Below are 21,581 nucleotides of genomic sequence, written 5' to 3'. Positions count from 1 at the left end.
CTTACGCTTCCATACATCACCCTCCACCCTCCTCCTCTGGCAGATCCACCCCCTCCACTCTCTCACTTTGAATTTTCCGGGGATTTGAGCACAACCCTTCAAACCATCCTCTCTCTCTCCCAAAAAAAAAAAAAAAAAGTCTCCACACTTCTCCTAAAAAAAAGTCTTCGCCTTTCTCTCAACCTTTTCATGCTTACAAACGTTCATGACTCACAAAATGGACAATCCAAATTTCCATATTGACCATTGTAGGCAAGATGCTGCTTTTTGGATATTCATGACATGTCGTTAACACCGTTAGGCTTCATTTATCTCTGAAGACTTTTAACTTTACAGGAATGACATCAAATTAAATATCAGATATTTGTGAATAAGTGGTGTTTCTTAGTTTCTTCTGTTTATATTTCTCTCATATTTGTGACTTGATACAAATCTCCATCACTGTCAGATAAACCCTAATTCATCATATATATCATATCTGAAAGGTAATGCTCTCCGTAAACCTCTTTGACAGCTGATCAGATTGAACAGCGGCAGGAAACAGAAGTGCTGCCCTCTGTCAGTCGTCTTCCTTCCTATTGACATGTGAAAGAGATGCTGAAATGGTGATGTTATCCTGGCAGGCTAACCATTAGCCTGCATCTCTAAAGGCCCTAGTTAGCACTGTTGTGGCTTCTGTCAGCAGTTTCCTGGTTGCAGGAAGAATCCATCTGACACAACAGGACCTGACTGGTCAGAGGTCACTAAGTACGTCTACTAAGTTACTAAATACTTTACAAATACATGTTTGAGCTACTGGATCTTTACTTCCAGTTTTAGATGAAGATATTGTGCTTTTATGTGATGGTTTTAGTTGCCTTGCAGACCCTCAACTCAACATGAGAGTCAAGTGGGGGAAAAAAGCTTGAAAAAGGCCAAATTATCTGGACTTCTGAATAAATAATTAATTGATGACACAATTAAAGCATTTTACAAAAGTTACTCAACTTGTAGAAGATCATGTTATCCACCAACTGATCTAAAAGGAGAGAAAAATCCCCAGAATTGAAGATATTGGGGTCCTTTTTACCCAGATTAAGGATTTTTATTGTCTGAACACTCTGAAAAGAAGTATTTCTTTCTGGTTTTTATGCCTTAAAACTTTTAAGGTCTGATATTTGACTTCTAATGGAGTATATATATAGTGGTATTGTACCATTTTCTCCACTGCTGCAGATCAAAAAGCAAAACAGGTACCAGGGATGAAAGAGCAAATGAAATAAAGAGCAAAAGAAGGAAATTATTCTGTTGGGTCTTCTGCTGAGTAAAATAGAGGAAAAAGCCAAACAGGCACTTTGAATGCAGCTCCAGTCCGATGTAGTTGTTCCTCAGCAGCGTAGAACTGTGCAGTGAAGATGAACAGTGAGTCAATGCGCCCTCAAAGACCTGGGCGGTGAAGCTTTCCACACAGCGGTTTGATTGACACTGTCTGTCACAGGCAATGAACTCAACTCTCTCTCTCTTTTTTTTTTTTACTCTGTTTTCCCTCCCTGGTCACGTGTGTGTGAGAGAGAGAAAAAAAAAAAAGTTTTACAGTTATTCATTAATTTCTGTTTGTTTGACTGTTAATTAGCCTTCCTCTTTCCCAACAGTGACACTATACAAACTAGCATTTCCATTTTTAAACCCTTTACATCCCAGGCACTGTCATACATTTACATTTTCTAACCTTTATATGTAAAACCAAGTGGCTAAAGACGCTGAATGTTGCCTCCTTATGGTGCAGCCTGGTTTTAAGCCATTCAAATTCAGCTCCAGTGTGGAGGTGCAGGGCTTTGCATATTCCTCAGTCCTCAGGGACCTGAGTGCAAGCGGGGCCTACCTTTGTCTGCACCTCAGCCTGTGGACCTCGGGGAGTTCTTTGCTCTGATCAGGCCTCCATTTAAACAAGTGAAACAAAAACAGCATTTAAACCAACCAGGTTCTCTCCATCAGAGATTTATCTGCAAGCTGTTGCCCTTCTGCTCCTGGTCCCGTGGTAAATGCTAATTCCTCAGGTCTTTACATTACTTGGATTTCCTAATGTTCTCTCTCAGCGAAAATCATCCGGTTTACTGTAAATTTTGAGATCAAACTCTGCATGACGGGATGGTGAATTTTCTAAATGCAAAGTAGAATCTTTTTTTGGTTCAGTAGAGGGAAAGTAGGCCAACTGATAAGTTGTCTTTTTTTCTCCAACTGTTATTTTCTTTTCAATGACACATTCAGTCACTTCAGATCTTCTTGAACAATAGATCTAATATAGACTGCCCTAAAAAAAAGATACTTTAAGCCCCTCCAGCCCTCTCCCTCACCTCTGTTTCAATCATCTCATACACTTGTGAGGAACTATGGCTAAATTAGTCTGCTTAGAAACGCAGAAGTGCCTTAATTAAAACTTCATCCTCTCTCCAAATCCCCCTTCTCCGCTTTATTCTTTCCCTCTCATCCTCTTTCCTCCTCCGTGGCCGCATCTCATCCAGCAGACAGAAAGGGGGGGGGGGGGCATCGTTGACTTGCACTCCAAGGCCTTCACTCGTTCGCCGGCCTCAATAGAAACTCCCAGTTAGATACAATGACCTTGCAAATTAAAGGAATGACTGTCTAAATTAAATCAAGCAAGGCAGCCCCATGCAGGCAGCCGGGCTCTCCACTCACCACCCCCCCCCCTCTCCCCGCAGCCCTTCAGTCTTTCTCATAAGCGAGAGGTGAGCAGAGAGAATGAATGGAGGTTTTTCTTCACAGTCCTCCTTGAGATGCTACTTCTTGCTAATTAACTGGTGCTCTTTGTCATCTCTGTGAGTATGAAGGACCTTGGGGAGACTGAATAGAGCTTTCTCAACTGGCAACCCTTGCCAACTGTCTCTTGCTCTCATGCTCTCTTCATTCTGCTCTCTTTGTCAGATGTTGCAATAGCGCATGAATTGATACTGCTTTTAATTAATTTGTTTTTTTGCACACCGTCAATGCCGTTATCGTAGCTAACTTGTGAATTTTTGGAGGGAAACGGCTGATTGTGATTGACATTTTTTGTGCTCGCCAGTCATTAAAAATGAATTTTCATATGAAAGAGGAGTAAAAACATGAGCTTCAATGTGTGTGTGTGTGTGTGTGTGTGTGTGTGTAGTGTAATGTCTTTGCATGTGAATGCAGCCGTGATCCCTGGACTCAGGAGCAAGCCTATCATGCTCTGTCATCTTTAATCCTTGAAATATTGTCCCAGTTCAATGAACGCTGTAAAATTGGAACATATGTGTCATTATTCCACTGTTTCATTATAGCGTCATTGCTTATCCTTAGCCTCCTTTCACAGACCATTCCTCACAAGCTTTAAGTATCCCATATAACAGTTATTTGCAATTTTTTTTTTTTACAGCAAATATGCAGAAAATCCAGTTTCTCAGATTGCATGAATGATTGCTGCAGATTTACTTCAGTAAGATGCATGAATAAAACTATGCGTCTCCCTCTAACAACAAATGGTAGCTATAATTTCCCATCCATCTGCGGGGATCTCGGAGATTGTAGGAGATCTGGCCAGGCTGCGCTGGTTGGACACACGTCGTAAAGCTAATAGGGTTGGACTCCCAGACTGTGAAACTGAGATTTGCTTCTCCCTTGATCAATTAGTCTCTGCTCGTCCCACTGTATTAGCCTCAGAGGAGAGACTGTAAAGATCCATCAAACTGTAGACACAAAGGCAAGACGATGGGAAAGGAGAACCGTAGCCATGGATAATAGCTGGAATCACACTCTGTCCCATGAAAACTAGAAAGTAAAACAACTGGAACTGGAAATTTTAGTCTCTGTGTGTGGCAGGGCAACAATACGTCACTCTAGTTTCCAGTCCTCCAGGTTGAGCTCCTTCTATCATTGACCCTGCTCATTTCTTACCAAATGAAAGGATGATGTCTCATCTTGAAGCTTTACCTCAGGATTTTCTGAGGCAAGTGAAAGTTTCAAATTCCTACTCTGCGGCTTGTTGTCTTTGGAGTGGACTCTCTCTCAGGCCATTGTTCACTCCTTGACCTTAAATGTCTTATCATTTGGCCCTGCAGAGCAGAGGTCCCTCCGCAATAGGTGACCCTTCCCCCTGCCCCGCTCTTTTCGGCTTTTGTACAAGTACAAGAGGTCTCTAGGAAGACTCTCCAGCTAAAGACAATATACAAAGTACTCTGAGATAAACCCCAATGCAGCTTTGAACAACTGGGAATGGGAGACAAATCTGAAGATTCAGAGGTTACAGGACAAGATTTATCAGTCTTCTACAACGTTTCTCAAAGAGATCTGCCTCCTCTTCCATGTTGTTTCTGGTGGACTTGCTTAACCCCACATCCTGGTCGTGAGTTCATCATGAGAAGCCAGTTGCAATCCCGGTGTCTCTTTGTTCACTCAGCTGATAGCTGGGAGAAAATAACATGAAGGAACTCCTGCGTCTAACAGTGTCTCTGATCTGGATAAACTATGTCATGTCTCGCTTGTTAAGCTCAAACGGCTCTGAGCTCAACATGGCTGCTAAAACCTGGTGAGAGAGGAGGCGTGAAGAAGAAGAAAGGGGGAAATGGATGGAAGAAGGTGGTGAAAGGGATAGATGGGTGATGGTTTGGAGAACTGACAAGCAGAAAGGGGGAGTTAAAGACCTGGTGGAGCAGAGGTCACCTCACCTAGGGCCTATTAGATCCCACATAATGCAATGATGGGATCAATTACAGGCCACACTGGCACTGAGAACCAGTACAGGCCACTGGCTCTAAATGGCTGTATGTGACTTTCAGATGCAAGACTTTGACTGCTCCAGGAATCAGACTTGGGGGGTCTGCTGTGTGGAAAGTCAGACCACATTACTGTTGTCTGTATGACCAAAGACCCTGACCGTCCCCATGGTCATCATGCCTCACAGAGTTTCAACGGGTTAAATGGACCAGTTGATGGTCCACATCCGGGTTGAGGAGAACTGCCGCGGCCAACAAACCGCCACCTTACGCTGACGCCCACCGGTGTTTCAAACCATGTGGCTGCTGTCACAGCTTTATCAGTGGATGTTTGATTTTTACCAACTCCAAGTTACAAACTTTGTATGATTATGTTATTGCACCAGTGTAGACAAATGCTAGATTCAGTGCAGTCAGAAAGTATTAGGACAGTCACACATTTTCTTGTTGTACTCCAATACATTGGATTTGGACCAGGGCCACAGTTAATTACTAATCTATCTTTTTTTTGTTGTTGTTTTTAATTAATCAGTAATGGCTCTTACAATTTCCCAGAGCCTAATGTAGCATTTTCAAATAATTTGTTTTGTCCAACCAAAAGTTCAAAACACAAACACCTCATATAAAACAGAGAAAAACAACAATTCCTCACATTTGAGAGGCAGTAACCACATAAATTGTATTTTTGTTTGAGAAATGACTCAAATGTTTCCTGAAAATTGGTGTTGATTCATTTTGCTTCAACCATTCAATCAGTAATAATAGTACTCATTATTAGAGCAGTCCTCTCAGCTTTAACTTAAGGGTGTTTTTACATCCTCTTTAGATGAACAGTGTAGCAATTGTAGACATTTTTAAACATACTGTAGGCCCGCAGCATGCTTATTTTATATCTTTGTAGTCAGTAACTGTGTTAGTAGATATTTGGTATCTTTCCTAGTGATGCTCAGCCAGGCCTGCACTGCAGCCAGCTTCACTTCCTGGTTGTTTCGAGGGATTTTAGCTTTCAACTGCACATTAGTTGGACTGAGATCAGGTGATTTACTTGGACAGTCAGTCTAACAAACTGTTGTTGCCTCATTTGCATACTTGGGGAAATTTTCCTTCTCCATCATCCTTAAATTCTGCATTAAAAGGCACTTAAGAGTCAAACACTGTTCATCTGTTGTGTATGTAAACACCCTCATATTAAAGATGGATTTGTCCAAATATTCAAGTCATTTATGGAGAATCTTAGGATACATCTACTGTATGATGTGTTAAAGTGCATCCCAGCTATTTCCATCTCCAAATTCAACAGGAGCCTCGACTGATTTCATAAATGAACACCGATTTGAAATGCAGCATCAGAAAAGACTCCCATTATCATCTTGAAACTTTTTTCCAAATGAAATCCACAGAATCTGAAGGTCAGCTGTGTTTTCTTTGGTCACGTTCATTCATGACAACATAAACACTGAACTCTTGCTCTCGGCCCTGTTTTTTTTTTTCTTCCACCATCGTGAAAAGAAGATAAGTGGAAAAAGCTAAATGTTCTGTCGTTTTGTTGTTGATCTTCGATTAATCATGAGAGGCCAAGTGCAAGAACCGTGTCCAGCCTTGTTTATGCAGGACTCAGCTAGGGCCTTTTCAGATACACACACACACACACAGTGGCACATGCAAACACACACACTTGTGCAGCAGGAGCAGCAGCAGCACTGAAAAGATCACTGGTTTCCTCCTGTTATGCAAATGCATCAAAACGCTTGAGTGAGAATTATATATGAATCCAATGAGGCTTTTTCTCTCTTTTAGAAATGCTTAGCCACAAGTACTGAGAGCCCTCAATGGCAAGCGTCCGCTTCACTCCCTGGCCATGCGTATTATTCAGCTTGACGAGACGCAAACTGACATAAGCACCCGGGCTCACTTTCACCCACTGGCAATCCGATTATATGGCCAACACGGCATCAATGCTGCAGGGCCAACAGGCAGTGAAGTCCGTCAAGCATCCCCTCCTCCACCCAAGCCCCTTCTTTCCCCATTCATACCACCTTCTTCTTCTTCTTCAACTGCCCCGCACAGCTACCCCTCCCACACACGCTCACACACATACACACACACACACATACTCCTTCAAGCCTGCAGCCCTAGTAAACAACAAACCTCCAGACCAGTGTCCTCAAATTTTTTAGCCAAAGCAAAAGTTTCTTAGAAAGATGAAAAAGATAGTGCAGAAAAGTTTTAACTGGTCCTTTTTAGGGATTCTTCTTTCACAAGCAGTGTCTTCTTATTTCATAATCACTTCTAGGTGCACACAACAACAACAAAAATCCTGCAAACAAGCATTTTCTTGCATTTTTCATCTATCTCAAGCTCGTCCTTGCCGGCTGTGCAGCTCCGCGGAGCACAAAGACAGTATTAGGCAGCTGCATGTGGTGGCCTTCTGAACCCTGTCTAGTGCCTGTTCATTCCATAATAATCTGATATTAGCGGCTATATCTATATCAAACAAGTGCTGCAGGTCGGCCTGAGGAGAGTCACCGCTAATGTCACGACGGGACTCCTAAGCTAAACCGGTGTTGACAACCACACAGCCTGGCCTTCTTTTCCGTGCTGCGCAGTGACGCTTGGGTCCTCAGACGGGGCACCCGTTGAAGCAGCGGGTGTTTACATGACGCTACCCGAAAAAGACTGCCAGGTGCTCAGGGGGGGTTGGAGTGGAGGCTCCCCTTGCAAATCGCCTCGCATCCGTGAAACTAATGTAGAGATGAGATTAAACTTGCAGTGAAGATACATTTGCAATTGATTAACGCTGAGCCACTGTGACAAATTGTATATACTTTTGAGGGAGTGTGTGTGTGATTCTTTGTGTGTGTGTGTGTGTGTGTGTAACACTCATCAAGGCTCTTCAGAAGGACTTAATACAATATCACTGCCGGATTATTGTTCAAACTAGAGAGCTTGGTTAAACAACAACTACTTACACACTTGATTCAGAGTATTTTTGAGAACCAGATGCTTTTTTTTTGTTGTTGGAAACCAGTATTTAAATATTTAGATTTAAATAAAAATGAATCATTTCAGGTAAACTTAATGAGTGAGTGGAGGATGTTCCACCTGCCTGCCTGTTCCCTCTAAAACAAGGATTTAGAGGACTACTGTGCTTCCTCTGCACCCCTCTGTTTTGTCTGGTATTAATGAGCAATTAACTTTGCATACAAGGTCACGGACAATGGTATTGGTTGTCAGATTATGCTAATGCTGTTGGCTGTGGCTGCGGTGAAAGAGGACGGGGAATCCCTGTGAATAGAGAGGGTTGTGGCCTTTCTCCAAGATGAGAAAATGATATGCAAACTGTACCAACATGCGCTTTAAGAGGATTAGGACACCACTCGACATCCATACTGACAACTGCTAATAAATGAACAGCAAAAAGGGGAGGCAAGTGTCCCAGTTTGGGCCAAAAGAGCAATTCTGCTTCGCCGAAACTTTCCGCATTCAAAAGTGGAACTCGTATGTTACGTTTTTGGACAGTTAATGAAAATGTAAATGTGAAACGTATGATCCCTAATGATGTGATTTGCAGAGCTGTAAACGTGGGGGGTGAAGACAAGATCAAAAATGATGACAAAAGCCCAACTGAAAGAATTCAGTGTGGGATGAAGCAGCAGAAAAAAGAAGAAAAAAAAAGAGCCTGGGGTGAAACTAAGAAGTTGAACTCCCATGGCCGAGTGAGAGGGAACAGGTGCAGCCAGAGTTCATACAGAGCGCTTTGTGCACTGATATGGCTCCAGTCCATTTTGGGGAAAAGGGAGGGGCCCATGTTTAATACAAAGTTAATATCGATTTAATGCTTGTCACTGGTCTTCTGAATCTTGTGGCATTGCTAATTCGCTCAGTGTTGAGCGGGGGCTTTTGCGCCGCCTGCGCCAGATGCTGCATGGACCTTCAGTGCCGCCGGTGAGCTGAGGTGAAGCCGCGGCCAAAACACCCCAAGTGGGAGTCAAAGCTGAGGTGAAGCCCGGAAGACGGAACCGAATCCACTGAAATAGATGTTTGGTTAACTTCACATGGCAGGAGCAAGGATTCACTGCAGCACAATGATCTCACGGATGAAACCTGCACGAATTGTGACATTTTTAAGACGTGTTGGGCACAAGTCTGACAACTAATATAACGTCAATACCACAATGGAGAGATACTTCATTACAAGTAAAAGTCCTGCACTCAAAATTGTACTTTTTTCAAAGTAAAAGTTTGGACATATGAGCAGCAAATTTAAGTTTTTAAAAAGTAAAAATATACAGATTGATACTTTATTTTGATATTAATGATGTATTAATATACAAGCAACATATTAATAATATTGAGCTGAGCTGAACTTAATTAAAATCTGAATCATGTGGTAGCTCTCTAATAAGGAAATATAAAGTATCATAAAATGGAAATACCCCGGTAAAGTGCCTCAAAAGAGTACTTCTATAAATGTTACTCAGTTTACTCTGAAATATCCCATAAAGGGCCTTTAATATTCAATGTATGGCACTAGAATTCAACTTTTTTTTACTTGTAAACATATTAAAACTCTTTTAATAACAACACCAACATCAAAATATTCCTGTAATGGAGTTTGAAACTTATATATGGCTATATTGTTTTTCATAGTAAGTTTATATCTGTCTAATATTTATTACCACATATAGAAAAATCATATTTAATATCCATAAACAGGCTCATATTGTGATGAAATTGTATCATCATGTATCTCTTATTTGGTTGTATTTGGCATGTACTGCAACAGTAAATGTCTCAGTGACAGGACGGCTGTGTTAACTAAATAAATCGTTTCATTTACCAAACTCCCTGATGGAGTCGGTGGCTCAGGCTGAAAGGCTGCAGAGGGTTGAGATGGATGGACTGCTGACCGGTGTCATATACGAGGCTGCAACCAGTCAGCACAATCTGTTCATCCCCGGTTAAGTGAAAAGATGGGGAGTTCCCTTTCCTCGGTGCGCCCACGTCACCGATAAATAATGAGGGAATAATAAACAGTTAACCACCTGTCGGACCCGCCGCACAATGGGACGGCCCATAGAGAGCCTCTCATGCATGGGTAACATATTTACTCAGCCCCTTTCACTTAACGAAGCAGAAAGAGACCCAAAACAATGGTTAAGTTCATCTATTTAGTAAGGCCCTGTCAGAAAAAGTTTAACAATCCTGTAATATTTTGTAAAATACATATATACACAAAATATACATCCATGTAGAAATACTTTAAGTTCCGGTCGTCTACTGGTAATCCCTGTAGAGATATAATATTTTATATCATAAATGATTAATATTAGTAATCCTATTCCCAATAGGGATCATATGAAGATGCCATAAGCGATAAACATAAGAAGGTAATCCCTCTGGGAATATTAGAGTAACATAAATAAGTATAGACATAATGACGCTGTCCTAATATGAATATATGTATATAACCAAGTTACTATGATGCATATGAGCCCAAATATGAAAATAATAAAATTATACTCCGTTGTAAACTCAAGCATAAGTACCACAGATTATATACTGATATTAATTCATATTAAATGTATAGCTATAGTGTAAGTTCTGGTGATGTAGAGGCTAAATACATTCAATTAGTCCTATAGTCCCTATAGGATAATTATACTATTAAAGTAATGGGACTTTAGTGGGACCTAACAGGGGGAAGGGGGGTGTTGTTGGTGGTAATATCTCAGAGATGTGCTTTTAATGGCTTTAATTCAGCCTCAGCCAGCTGTTTTTACTCGGCCTGGTAAAGGAGCGGGGACGTGGCAAGCTTGCAAAGCTCGTAGAAATTAGTCTCGGTCAGCCAGAGCAGCCTGTGCTTCCTGCTAACCATCTGCTTACCGCTCACAAAAGGAGGATTTCGGGTAGCCAAGTAAAGGAATATGGGCTCATAAAAAAGCTTTGAAGGTCTTCGTTACTTAGTGGAGGTGTAGCTGTGGTGACGGAGCGCCGTGTTAACGCCTGTTTGTGCGTCCTGCGCTCATAAAGCAGACGCACCTCTGACGAGCGTTGACTCTCCGCAAAGGATCATTTCACGGAGGCGTTCCCCCTTTAATTATCGGATTGTGGCCAGTTTATTTTAGATTGATGTTGAACCACTTATCATCATTTGAGCTGATCCTAAAATGATGCAAACCGACTGACTAACTGATGGTTACTTCGGTGAATAAAGGTAGCAGGTTCATGTGGAATAACGGGATGCTGAACTTTAAATACAGTCTTTAAATTAAGTAGCCTAAAAGTTTCTTAACGCACAGTTTTCATATTGACTGATATGAAAACCGTAACAATTTCAGTCATATAGAAAAATAGTATAAATTGCCTTAATAGTCCTTAATAGGCTACTGCAAGAATATTAAAGTATGTAAAATATGAAAATATGAGAATGGAAAACAAATTTTGGTGAAAAAGAACTGGCTTGTTGGCCACATTTTAGACTTATAAATAAAAACTTTAACTCGAGAGACAATAAAAATAAAACATAAGATCAATAACATAAATTAAAATTAAAACATATGGCTTAAAAAATAATATCAAATAAACAATAAGCGTTTTTTCTTTTTTCGTTCATTGAAGGATTTAAAATCTAAACCAAATAGTTTTATTGTATTTCTCATTTTAATTGGGTTTCAAACTGTTAACAATTGGGCGTTTTTTTCCCCCCTCTTTGAGGGGTCTGCGATGTATTTTCGCCTGATTGCTCTGTTTTAACGGGTTTTCAGGGGCAAAGCTGACAGAACACGACTATCAGGCTCCAAGTCGCTTTAATAAGAGTTTTATATGGGGTCTCAGTGTCCGCTCATATGAATGCGTTTTAAATCAAATCACAGATGCACTTTTATTCAGCCGGTTAAAATAGCAGAACAAAACCGTCTTTAGAAATAAAGCTTTTTTTTTTATTCCGCTGGGCTTTTTTTTTTTTTTTTTTTTTTTTTTTAAGCTGAGAGAGGGGAAGGAGAGAAAGGCCGAGGGGCGCCTCCTCCGCAGCTGAGGGTGACAGTTAGTTCATGGTTAACAGGATCATGAGCGCACGGTTTAGGCCGCACACTTCTCCTGTGCGCACTGATCTGCGGCTCTGCGCACTGAATGAAGCCTGTGCAGAAAGAGTGATATTTAACACATCTGTTAAAGCGTTTTGATAGCAGAAATCCGTTTAAGACATTATTCCATGACGAGGGCCAGATTGAGTGTTGAGAATCCTATGAAACCCTAAAACTGATTTGCATTTGAGATGCTCCGCTGCGTCTGCGGCTAATGTAGAAAATGTAGATTTATATCTTTACATTAATACTCGCTTATTCTGTTAATAATAGGCTGTTTGATACTTTGAGGCCTAGTTTTATCTACCTGTAGGCCTATTTAATTTCGCATTTCACTGAAAAAAACTTGTTAGAATAATTTAGCATTTTAACGAGTATATTTTTATATCCTGCCTAACAAAGTCCCCGAATGGAAAAGAATAAAGAACTCATTAAAAGTCCTCATATAATGGGTGAATGTGTAAAGGTTGCTCTTGTCTTTAATTAGGCCTCTTGCCTCTGCCAAACAAAACAAATTGAAAGGAAAGTGGTCAACATGCAAAATTGATGACTGGGCCTCTTTTGTGGTCGGGACATTGTGTGTTGCTTGCTTATGAAGTCTAATGCAATCATAAATTGCGTCCTCCGGCCAATCAGCGGGCCGGGGGATGCAGCATGAAAGCGACCCATTTGGAGAACTTTGTTGAGCCCCATTGTTGAGGCTGTCAGCCTTGAGAGGAGGGTCGGGGGAGGGAGGGGGGGGGGGGGGCATGCCGCTATAAAGCTCCTCTCCCCAGAGTGAGAAAAGCAGAAGAGTTAGCAGACATTCACACGACGCATTCTCTCCCAGCTGACACAAGGAGTATTTCAGACATTTTCCAAGTCCGGGACCATGATGATCCCAAGCGTCATCGCGCCTCCTGCCTTCTACCCGGGTCTCTACCGGCCCGCCGCGACTCTGCCGCTCCACCAGACCCTGCCGACCGCCTTCCCGACCCACTCCAGCTTTCTAGTGGAGGACCTGCTGCGGATAAGCCGACCCGCCGCCTTCATAAACCGGACTGTCCCGTCTGTGAGCGGCTCCCTGCCCACAGACACCACCACCGTGTCTTTCAGCGCCGGGCCCTTGGAGCGCGCCGTGGCTACGACCGCGGTGACGCGCGAAACGTGTTCGCCGAAAACGTCGGTGCCCAGCAGTAAGGACCCAACTTTTCTCAAGTTTGGAGTGAGCGCCATCCTCGCACCTTCACCAAAGACCAGTGAGTAGACAAACTCCACTTTGTTTCCTCTCTAAGTTTGAGTTGTAATTTATGTTTCACCTTCTTTCCTGATCGATTTTTAACATGTCTGATGTTCCTCCACAGCGTCCTCACACCCTACAGTCCACAGCCTTCACTCCAAGACCTTCCCCATCCCCTGCTTTGACGGAACCTTTCACCCCATATTCAGGACGCCTTATTTACCAGGTAGGCGCAACTTTTACGCACATGCTCTTTATAGACTGATCTCTCTTTAGCCTTTAGAATTCTGTCTGAACTAATTGCATTTAGATGTAAAACACTTTCCCCCCCTGTCATATATTTCACCCAAAACGAAACAGAAAAGAGACAAACAGCCAGAAAAAGAAGAAATCACTGTCTTATTAATGGGGACCGCTGGCTCTGGCCCCTGCCCGGACCCACCCACCCACCCCCTAATTAACCAATTATCCCAAATCGTCACGCTCTAAATTTGAGGCGGGGTGGCGAGTTATAGTCCCCCCTGCTTCCCATTGGGGGGCGTTTTGGCATTTCCCCGGCCCCGCGTTTTCCCACAGCGCCCGGGGGGCCATCGGGCCGCTGTGGCGGGCAACAAAGCCTTCAGCACTGTGACCAATTTGGTCAGCTCCCACCGGGCGAACCACCCACACACCCTGGAGGGTGACTTTTACCAGGCGGGCCAAAGGCGTGAACCAGTCATGCACTAATTTCCCTATTAGGCGCTATTGAGAGTTTTCAATATTCTCACAAGACCACATAGCGTGTCGTTGTTAGTGATTCTGCTGCGGCCACAGGGCAGATACAGTCAGGAGGAAGTCCAATCAGCAGTACGCAGAGAGGGAAAAGTGTCTTGGCGCGGTGGGATTTGAAGTTAAGCTCATTTTTTAAAAGGCCAACTGTATCAAAAAAAATGTCCCAGCTGGGGATGTTTTTCCCCCTTGCATGCTGCACTGCCCATAGGATAGGTTACCACTGACCTCCAATCTTCTCTCTCTCTGTGCCCTAAACGTTCCTCTATTCTCCAACCGGGCCAATCAACGAGGTGAGATAAAGAATAATCTCTTAGAAAAGTCTATAAAGTCGCTAGTCCGTGCTTTCATTCAGACAAATCATAATGGAGATGGAGTCTTTTCATGGGCTCAGCTGAATGCCTCAACAAAACAACTCCAGCGTCCTGAATAGCTTTTCGTGTTCATTTAATGAAAATGATTTGAGGGCACGAAGAAAAAAAAAATGCGCCATTCCCCTCCACTCTCCACTCCCCCCTCCGAGCATCAGTATTCTGGTATGCAGTTGTGTTTAGTTTGAAAGTGTAAATCTCCTTTTGTTGCGATAATATATGGCCTTCGCCGCCTGTCCAGAGTCTTTTCTGCGTTAGTTCATTACTACACAATTACCGTTCACGGTTTATTAACTCCTCTATCCGCCCTCACAGGGTTCCTTAAAGGATATGCTACCTCTTTACCATACCAATGCAGTTGGGGACCGGCCAATGTGCTAATTAGTCACCTCGTGCCATTTCACTCAAAACGGAGACGTATTGCACGGCTCCAAAGGAGGAAAACTTTCAATAATGACCGATTAAAAAGTATGCCCCTAAAGAGAAATTATTATATTCATATTGGGCTTTTCTGATGCCTGAGTGGTTTTCAGTTTAGATTCATAAAGCATCATAAGCATAATGTTTTCCATTTCCTGGTTGGTCATTTGTGGCTACAGGATTTTCTCCTCTGCCAGAACTTTTTTCCTGCAATCTTGGCAAAAGAAAAAGCTAACAAGTGCCAATCTGTTTTATGTGTTTGTTTTGTAGCATCGTCATCCGTTGTTCCCATCCCCGGGACTTTTTCGTGGCCCCTGGCTGCAAGAGGGAAACCCCGGAGAGGGATGCTAAGGAGGGCGGTGTTCTCCGATGTGCAGCGCAAGGCCTTGGAGAAAATGTTCCAGAAACAGAAATACATCAGCAAGCCAGACAGGAAGAAACTGGCTTCTAAACTGGGACTAAAGGACTCACAGGTAAACAAAAAAAATGTATATAGGTGCTTAAAAATGTAAAATATGTCGTGCGTAATCTGGCGCGTAAAGACACTGTTGCGCGTTCCAGTCCACCTGAAGCAGTTAACGTGAACTCACAGGTTTCTCCGTCTTCGTCTACAGGTGAAAATCTGGTTCCAGAACCGGCGGATGAAATGGAGGAACTCCAAGGAACGGGAGCTGCTGTCGTCCGGTGGCTGCCGCGAGCAGACGCTGCCCACCAAAGCCAACCCGCACCCGGACCTCAGCGACGTGGGCAAGAAGTCCTCAGCCGAGGATGACGAGGAAGAGGAAGAGGAAGCGTTCGGCAGAGAGAGAATGAGGGCGGCAGGCTCCAGCATCTCCTCTCCCTCTCTCTCCAGTAAGCACTCAGACTTTTCAGAGTCAGACGAAGAAGAAATAACAGTATCTTAATTTATTTTTCTTTTTTTTTTTTTCAAAAAAAAAAGCAAATATAGAGATATAACCTATGTTTTGTTTTTATATGAGACTGTGACCAGATTTGTAAGAAGCTGCCGCCCTGAAACAAGACCCCATAAACATCATTGTTCAAAAAAAAAAAAAAAGTTTTACTCAAGTTTCTGCAAGGATCTGCTTCTGAGACACAATTTGCTGTTTTGCACAGCTTCGTTCAATTGTACAGTATTTTGTACAATTTTGTATGGAAATTTTATGCCAAGAATACTGAGTTACTTTTACCTTGACCTTAAATAGAGTTGTTTATTGAAAAAATGTAGCTATTTCGTTAATAATTTATATGAATTTGTTTAATAAGTATGTTGTATTATGTGGTGTATATATGTTTATTTCACACTTTTTGTACAAATACCAAATAAAATTGTAAACAATTTCCAGTCAGGTGTGGTTTTTTTTTTTGTATTTCTTTTAAAAAAAAAGGAACAATTTAGCCAAATTCAATCATAAATAATCATTCATTTTATTGAATCACAATAACTTAAGACTAGTACAGTGATATCAGATTAAATTCTCCGAGCCCTGGACAGACCAGTGATGACAAACAGCATCAATCTGCTCTGATGTAAAGAGACTGTACACAAAATACTCCTTTTTTTCAAGTACTGTAACAAATCAGCTAGAAAAATGTAATCAAAATGCTGCGAGATAATCAACTATTTACAAAGTTTTATGTTACATATAAAAAAATGTACATAGCAAAGAAGGCTAAACATTCGAGTTTGTAAGTAATAAAACTGACAGACTTGTCAAAATGCTTCAACAACATCCACACCTCACACCTCTCTTAGAGCAGGCTTTACACAAGACAGAGAATCAGCCTCTTTGTGCTTACAAGGACCATAGCAGGAAAAGCCTCTATAAAATACACAGACACACACACACATGGACAAAGAACGTGGGCCACAAATCCGAAAAGTCTTCACAAATCCATGGTTCCATGCTGTACATCTCTAGGCAGTGCTGGAAACCGCTCGGGTTGGGGGGTTGGGGGTGGGATGGGGGTTGCGGGGTGGGAGGAGGGGGAAACAAACGCACATTCAGCTTTTGGCTTCCACTTGGAGATCAGAATGAATGTTGCATAGAATCGGTGACAAAAACACTGAAAAAAGCGATGGAAGCCATGCTGGGCTACATGACACCGACTTTTAAATGTCTACCTGCCGTTCCCAGAAGGCAGGCTGGGAGGTTTAAAAAAAAAAAAAAAAGTACAATATTCTTTATTTTTCAAGCCACAGAAATGATGTCAAACCGTTCTACATTTTTCATTCAAGCACAAGTACCTTTATATCTCCGATTAATTATATCACTATAAAAAAAAAAAAAAAGCAGCATATACACTAGTTTTCACTGAATGAGTTCAACATGTTTGTCATGACGATATTGTTCATCACAAATCACACAATCAGAACAGACGACGAGTGAGCGCGATGAAGACAGTTAAAGGATGGGGATGAGGTATAAAAATCAACATATCTTTAACTTCACCCAATCAACCCGCAAAAGTTTTTGATTTCGAGCACCAAAACACATCTATATATTTCTTTTTTTTTCTTTTCTTTTTTTTTTGCTAGTGGTCCAAATATTTACACCAGCTTTTCTCAGCACTGGGTCATTACATGCATACAACTTTATTTCAACCCAAAGTGCCGCTTCTCGTTCTCTTCAATCCCGACGGCATTGGTGTTTTGATATGACGAAAGGTCGACGACGCTCCTCGACAACCGGAGGGGCCGGAGAGGAGTCGACTCTTGAGCCCTGTAAAGTTTACAGCCATTTAGACGAATAAAGAAATCAGCTAATGCACATAGTCTGTTAGAAAAAGAGTAAGGCATTGTTTGAATTCAGTCCAGCACCAAAAGAGATTTGTGCTACAACAGCCTGTTTGGGCCAATGTGCATGGAGACCTCAGAGGGTTAAGGGGTCAAAGCAAAAAACTTAAAGAGTTGAGTAGAGGCGTTGTTTGTGAGATTACACGGATAGTTTACTTCAAAACACGGATAGAAAAGAACATTTTCTCAAACACTGTAAAAGTTAAAAGGATCAATCCAGCCGCGGTGAATGCTAATTGTCCAGTTAGTGCCCTCTCATCTTTATCAAAGTTTTTTGTTGGAATTGGGTCTTAAAAGGGGTTTTGTGAATTAGATTTTGTCCTGTACTTTACCTTGCTTTGTAGACTTAGCTATAGATGTTGCACAGGATAAATATTATTCTCAATAGATCTAATTTCTGCATTTACAGATTTGTGTTTGGCTGATAAAACATGTGCACTTAGCATGTTATTCAAATTCAAAAATCATTTTCTGGTGGAACACTGGTTTCTCAGGACCACTGAGGACCTCGATGAAAAGTGTCGTATGAAATACGTCGTATGAAAGAAATTAAAACTTGTGGTGAGAATTTCAGCTTGTGTCTGTTTTTTCCCCATAGAGTTTGACATTGCTCTTGTAATGAGGCAATGTTGCTACAGCGTTACTATGGACAGGCACACTGAAACAATCAGTAATTTGGCCTTAATGCAGTTTTGTTGTTGAATAAAATCAAATGACATCAATAGTTTGGGAGTTTTCAGAAGTGAGAGCAGGCTGCTGGAGAACTGAACATTCACTTTGGCTCACTTCACCCTCCAACAACCAAACAGGCAAACCTCAGCCACAGAGGAGGAGGAGGAGGAAGAGCAGAGAGCGGCTGGCCGTTCATCCATACATACATCCGACCAGCAGCAGCAGCAGCCTCAACTATGTTGTCAGCAGCCGGTAGCTCGGGTTCACTGATGCTCCGGAGATGAGAGCCGGTATCGCCATCTGCAGGCAGCTCAGGTGCACTGCAGTCAGGCAGCACTGGGAGCAGGATGATGCAGCTCAGTGGAGGATGGAGGACTCCTGGCTGGTGTTTAGTTTGCTGATGGCTGGTGATGACGGTAATGATGCCTCACCTACAGTGACAGGCTGTGTGCTTTTTATTCTGTCTGAAATAGATGTCAGGCTCCTGACAGAGGAGCCACGGGCCACAGCGGTGAACAAAACAAAAACAAAACAAAAAGAAAAAACAGCGCAGTGCAGTAGAAACTTTTGTTGCCCGTTTTCTGAAATGCAATTCTTTCTCTCTTTTTTCTTTTTTTTTTTAAACATTTGGGTTACCTGCACCCAAATTAAGGTGGCTGGATTTTGTGGCATGAAATTATACTCTCCAGTTCTCACAGTGAGAACAGTTCTTGTAAAAAAAAAAAAAGTTCCTCCTGAAGACTGATCCCAGTGTTGCGTTTCGAAGTTATCACAAGGTCGACTCCAGTGACGAGTCCAGGATGTCGTCCTGGTGGCTGTTGCTGTTGGAGTCGCTGTCGTAGCTCTGCGGGCTCGATGACGTCGCCGCCTCCTTCAGACGCATCAGCATGTTCATCTGAGGGCAGAAACATGTGTCAGTCTGATCCAGCTGTACAACCAGACATTAGCTTTTATATCATATTTGCACTTGAAATATTGTTTCTTTCTGGCTTGTTTCCCCATTAAAGTAAATGACAATTTGTGGTTTAAAGTGGGGTTATGTGCAGGACTATTTCTTGGCTGGGTGCAGTGACTTCTAGTGGTGTCAGCTGGTAACTTCACAGTGACAAACAGACTCCAGGAAGCCACTGCACCCACTGAAGAGTTGTTTTTACATTTTTCTACATAATTTGTAGATTAAACTAACAAGATATGACTTTTAGAGATGCTGGTGGGCAGATTTTATCTTTTTGAGCAGAGCCAGGCTAGTGTTTTTCCTATGAGTCCAGTTTTTATGCTAAGCTAAGCTAACTAGCTGCTGGCTATAGCTTTATGTTTATAGTATAGACATGAGAGTGGTATCGATCTTCTCATCTAACTCTCAGCGAATAAGCAAATAAGTACAAATGTCAAATTATTTCTTTAATAAATCTATGGCTGCCATGATGACGAGATGTTACTACTTCCTTTTGAAGCAGGTATCTCCTCTGACTTACTTTTACAGAACGAAGACAGGGTTTCTAAATCTCTGGAAGATTTTGAATTGTCAGGCGAGATTAATTAATCATAATGTGGTATTTAAGAGGTAATTTGTTATTTTCTCACAAGTTTCAATCTGGTCAATTTAATTTAAATGTTCTTCATATTTTGGTTCAGTTTCCTTTATCTATTTGCACTATATTTTTTATAACTTTTAATAACTTCATGTGTGTTTTTGCTCACCAGCGGGTCTGCGTCACTGTCGCTCTGCGGCGGCTCTTTCCGGACTTCTCTCGGGGCAGAGTAGCCGTCGAACCCCACATCCTCCGGTCGGAGCTGCAGCAGCGGCGGCCAATCAGCTGGAGTGGATGTGGCCGACCACGGGTAGCTTTCAATCACCCAGGCAGCAGGGTCCTCCCACGCTGCCCTGCGGCCGTACAGCTACAGAGAGACAGAACACAAGACTTAAATATACTAGAAGATGCTCTGAAGCAGATGTTGATGTTTTGGACTCATTAGACAGGCAGTGCGGCTTGAAGAGCAGTTTGTAGCAGCTTAAATTGAAGATTTTCTCAAGTACTGAAAAATACTAGAAAAAAATGTATATAAATATCAATGACAGCAGGAAGGAGTAAAAATGCAACAAATTAAACTAATCCTACTGCACTCCTTTGAGTTCATTTGTATTAGATTAATATTTAAAGACCATTATTCTAATTTTCATGTAACAGATGCCAAATGAAGTTTCGCAGGTGGAGATTAACTGCAGCCTCAGTAAACCAAACCGAACTGACGGTAGACAAATTTCTCTACTCAGCTCTGCCTTTTCAAGCTCTCCTTCACTCCCACTCAGTGGTTGCACGCTGGTAATAAGCTGCTGACTAATTAAATCAGATGCTAAATACACACGGTTTAGGAGTATAAATTGAATCCATTTCACTTTGATGAACATAACTCTCCAAACAATTCTCTGTCTTACCGTTATTCTCATACTCATTACGCCTCTACCTCATTCAGATGTATCATTTAAGGATCCTTCAGAAGTCTCTTTATTAATTAGTTTACTTGTTACAGCGAAAAAAATAAAATGAAACCGATCTGTTTATTGCTTTTTAGTTCCATGAAGTGCAAATGGATATCAAGCATACACAGACAAACTAACTCCATGTGTGTGAATGTTACCTGCAGTCCCTCTCGTACAGCCTCCAGCATGTAGGGGATGATGGAGTAGTTCCAGAGATCGGTGAACCAAACCCTGGATCCCTCCACGTCCATGGGACACGACAGGAAGAGACGAGGTCCTGCAAACAGGCCGAGCACAGAGGTCAGACACCGGTTGTTTTCTACGCTGACTTTTAATAACAAATCTTTCTCCAACTGTGCGTCGTCCTCTTACCGATGGTGACGTCAGAGGAGCTGTGTGTCTCCAGGAAGCGGTTGAGATGGTGCCAAACCCGCGGGATCCAGTCGATGATCTTCACCAGCTCTACGTTGCGCGTTCGGCTGCCGATCTCTGTCTCGATCAGCTTCCTCCTCAGGTAGCGACCCAGGAAGCCTTTCACTGGCTCCATGTGGTTGGCACACAGCACCCACCTGATCAGAACACATACAGTTACATCAGGACTCAAAGATATGATATGGAATGGTAAAATGTATTTCAGACCATGTAAATCTTTCAGCCAGGAGTGAATGAAGGATGTCAACAGTAGTTTACCTGAAGTTGTGGTGCAGCTGCAGGTTGGGGGCAGATGACGTGGCTTGACTCATGGTGCCGATGATGTAGGGGCTGAAAGGAGAGAAAAGAGTGATTTATTACCCCGTATCATCAGGATCATCTGAACCTGACTTGATGTCCTCCTAAATACTTAAGACACTTGCCTCGTTGCTTTAACCCAACTGTTCAGGTCAAAATTGACATTTGAGAGCAGTAAAAACTCTCTGAACATCATTCTTTTAACCTGAAATGTTATGATTTTTCCCATAGTAACCCAGAATATATAAAGAATTTTCAACTTTTTTTTATTATTATTATGCAATTTGGGTTAAATTTGACCATTATCT

At 42.1% G+C, this 21,581-nt stretch overlaps 2 protein-coding genes across 5 annotated transcripts in view; one reads left to right on the top strand and one right to left on the bottom strand.

The window, feature by feature from the left end:
• The window catches only part of dbx1a (developing brain homeobox 1a), a 37,673-nt gene extending 21,739 nt beyond the window's left edge, over window positions 1-15,934 (top strand). Inside the window, exons 3-6 of one of the 2 annotated variants that reach the window (XM_067571170.1) lie at window positions 12,645-13,053; window positions 13,159-13,260; window positions 14,864-15,066; window positions 15,208-15,934. In XM_067571170.1, the coding sequence (XP_067427271.1) occupies window positions 12,687-13,053; window positions 13,159-13,260; window positions 14,864-15,066; window positions 15,208-15,498 (963 nt within the window). In that variant the 5' untranslated portion in view covers window positions 12,645-12,686 and the 3' untranslated portion in view covers window positions 15,499-15,934. Of the gene's footprint in view, window positions 1-12,551; window positions 13,054-13,158; window positions 13,261-14,863; window positions 15,067-15,207 lie in introns of those variants that run through there. The other variant, XM_067571242.1, reaches the window with a different exon arrangement.
• Window positions 15,935-15,997: 63 nt separating this feature from the next.
• nav2a (neuron navigator 2a) overlaps window positions 15,998-21,581 on the bottom strand; it is a 121,550-nt gene continuing 115,966 nt past the window's right edge. For all 3 annotated transcript variants that reach the window (XM_067570785.1, XM_067570862.1, XM_067570926.1), the window contains 5 exons: window positions 21,235-21,306; window positions 20,917-21,113; window positions 20,703-20,821; window positions 19,764-19,961; window positions 15,998-18,957 (listed from right to left, as the gene is read on the bottom strand). In XM_067570785.1, the coding sequence (XP_067426886.1) occupies window positions 18,832-18,957; window positions 19,764-19,961; window positions 20,703-20,821; window positions 20,917-21,113; window positions 21,235-21,306 (712 nt within the window). In that variant the 3' untranslated portion in view covers window positions 15,998-18,831. The remainder of the gene's footprint in view (window positions 18,958-19,763; window positions 19,962-20,702; window positions 20,822-20,916; window positions 21,114-21,234; window positions 21,307-21,581) is intronic.

This window comes from Thunnus thynnus, chromosome 1 (assembly GCF_963924715.1).
Source record: "Thunnus thynnus chromosome 1, fThuThy2.1, whole genome shotgun sequence".
Taxonomy (NCBI): Eukaryota; Metazoa; Chordata; class Actinopteri; order Scombriformes; family Scombridae; genus Thunnus; species Thunnus thynnus.
Note: the sequence above shows the minus strand (reverse complement) of the source record. Positions and strands in the feature narration are given on the sequence as shown.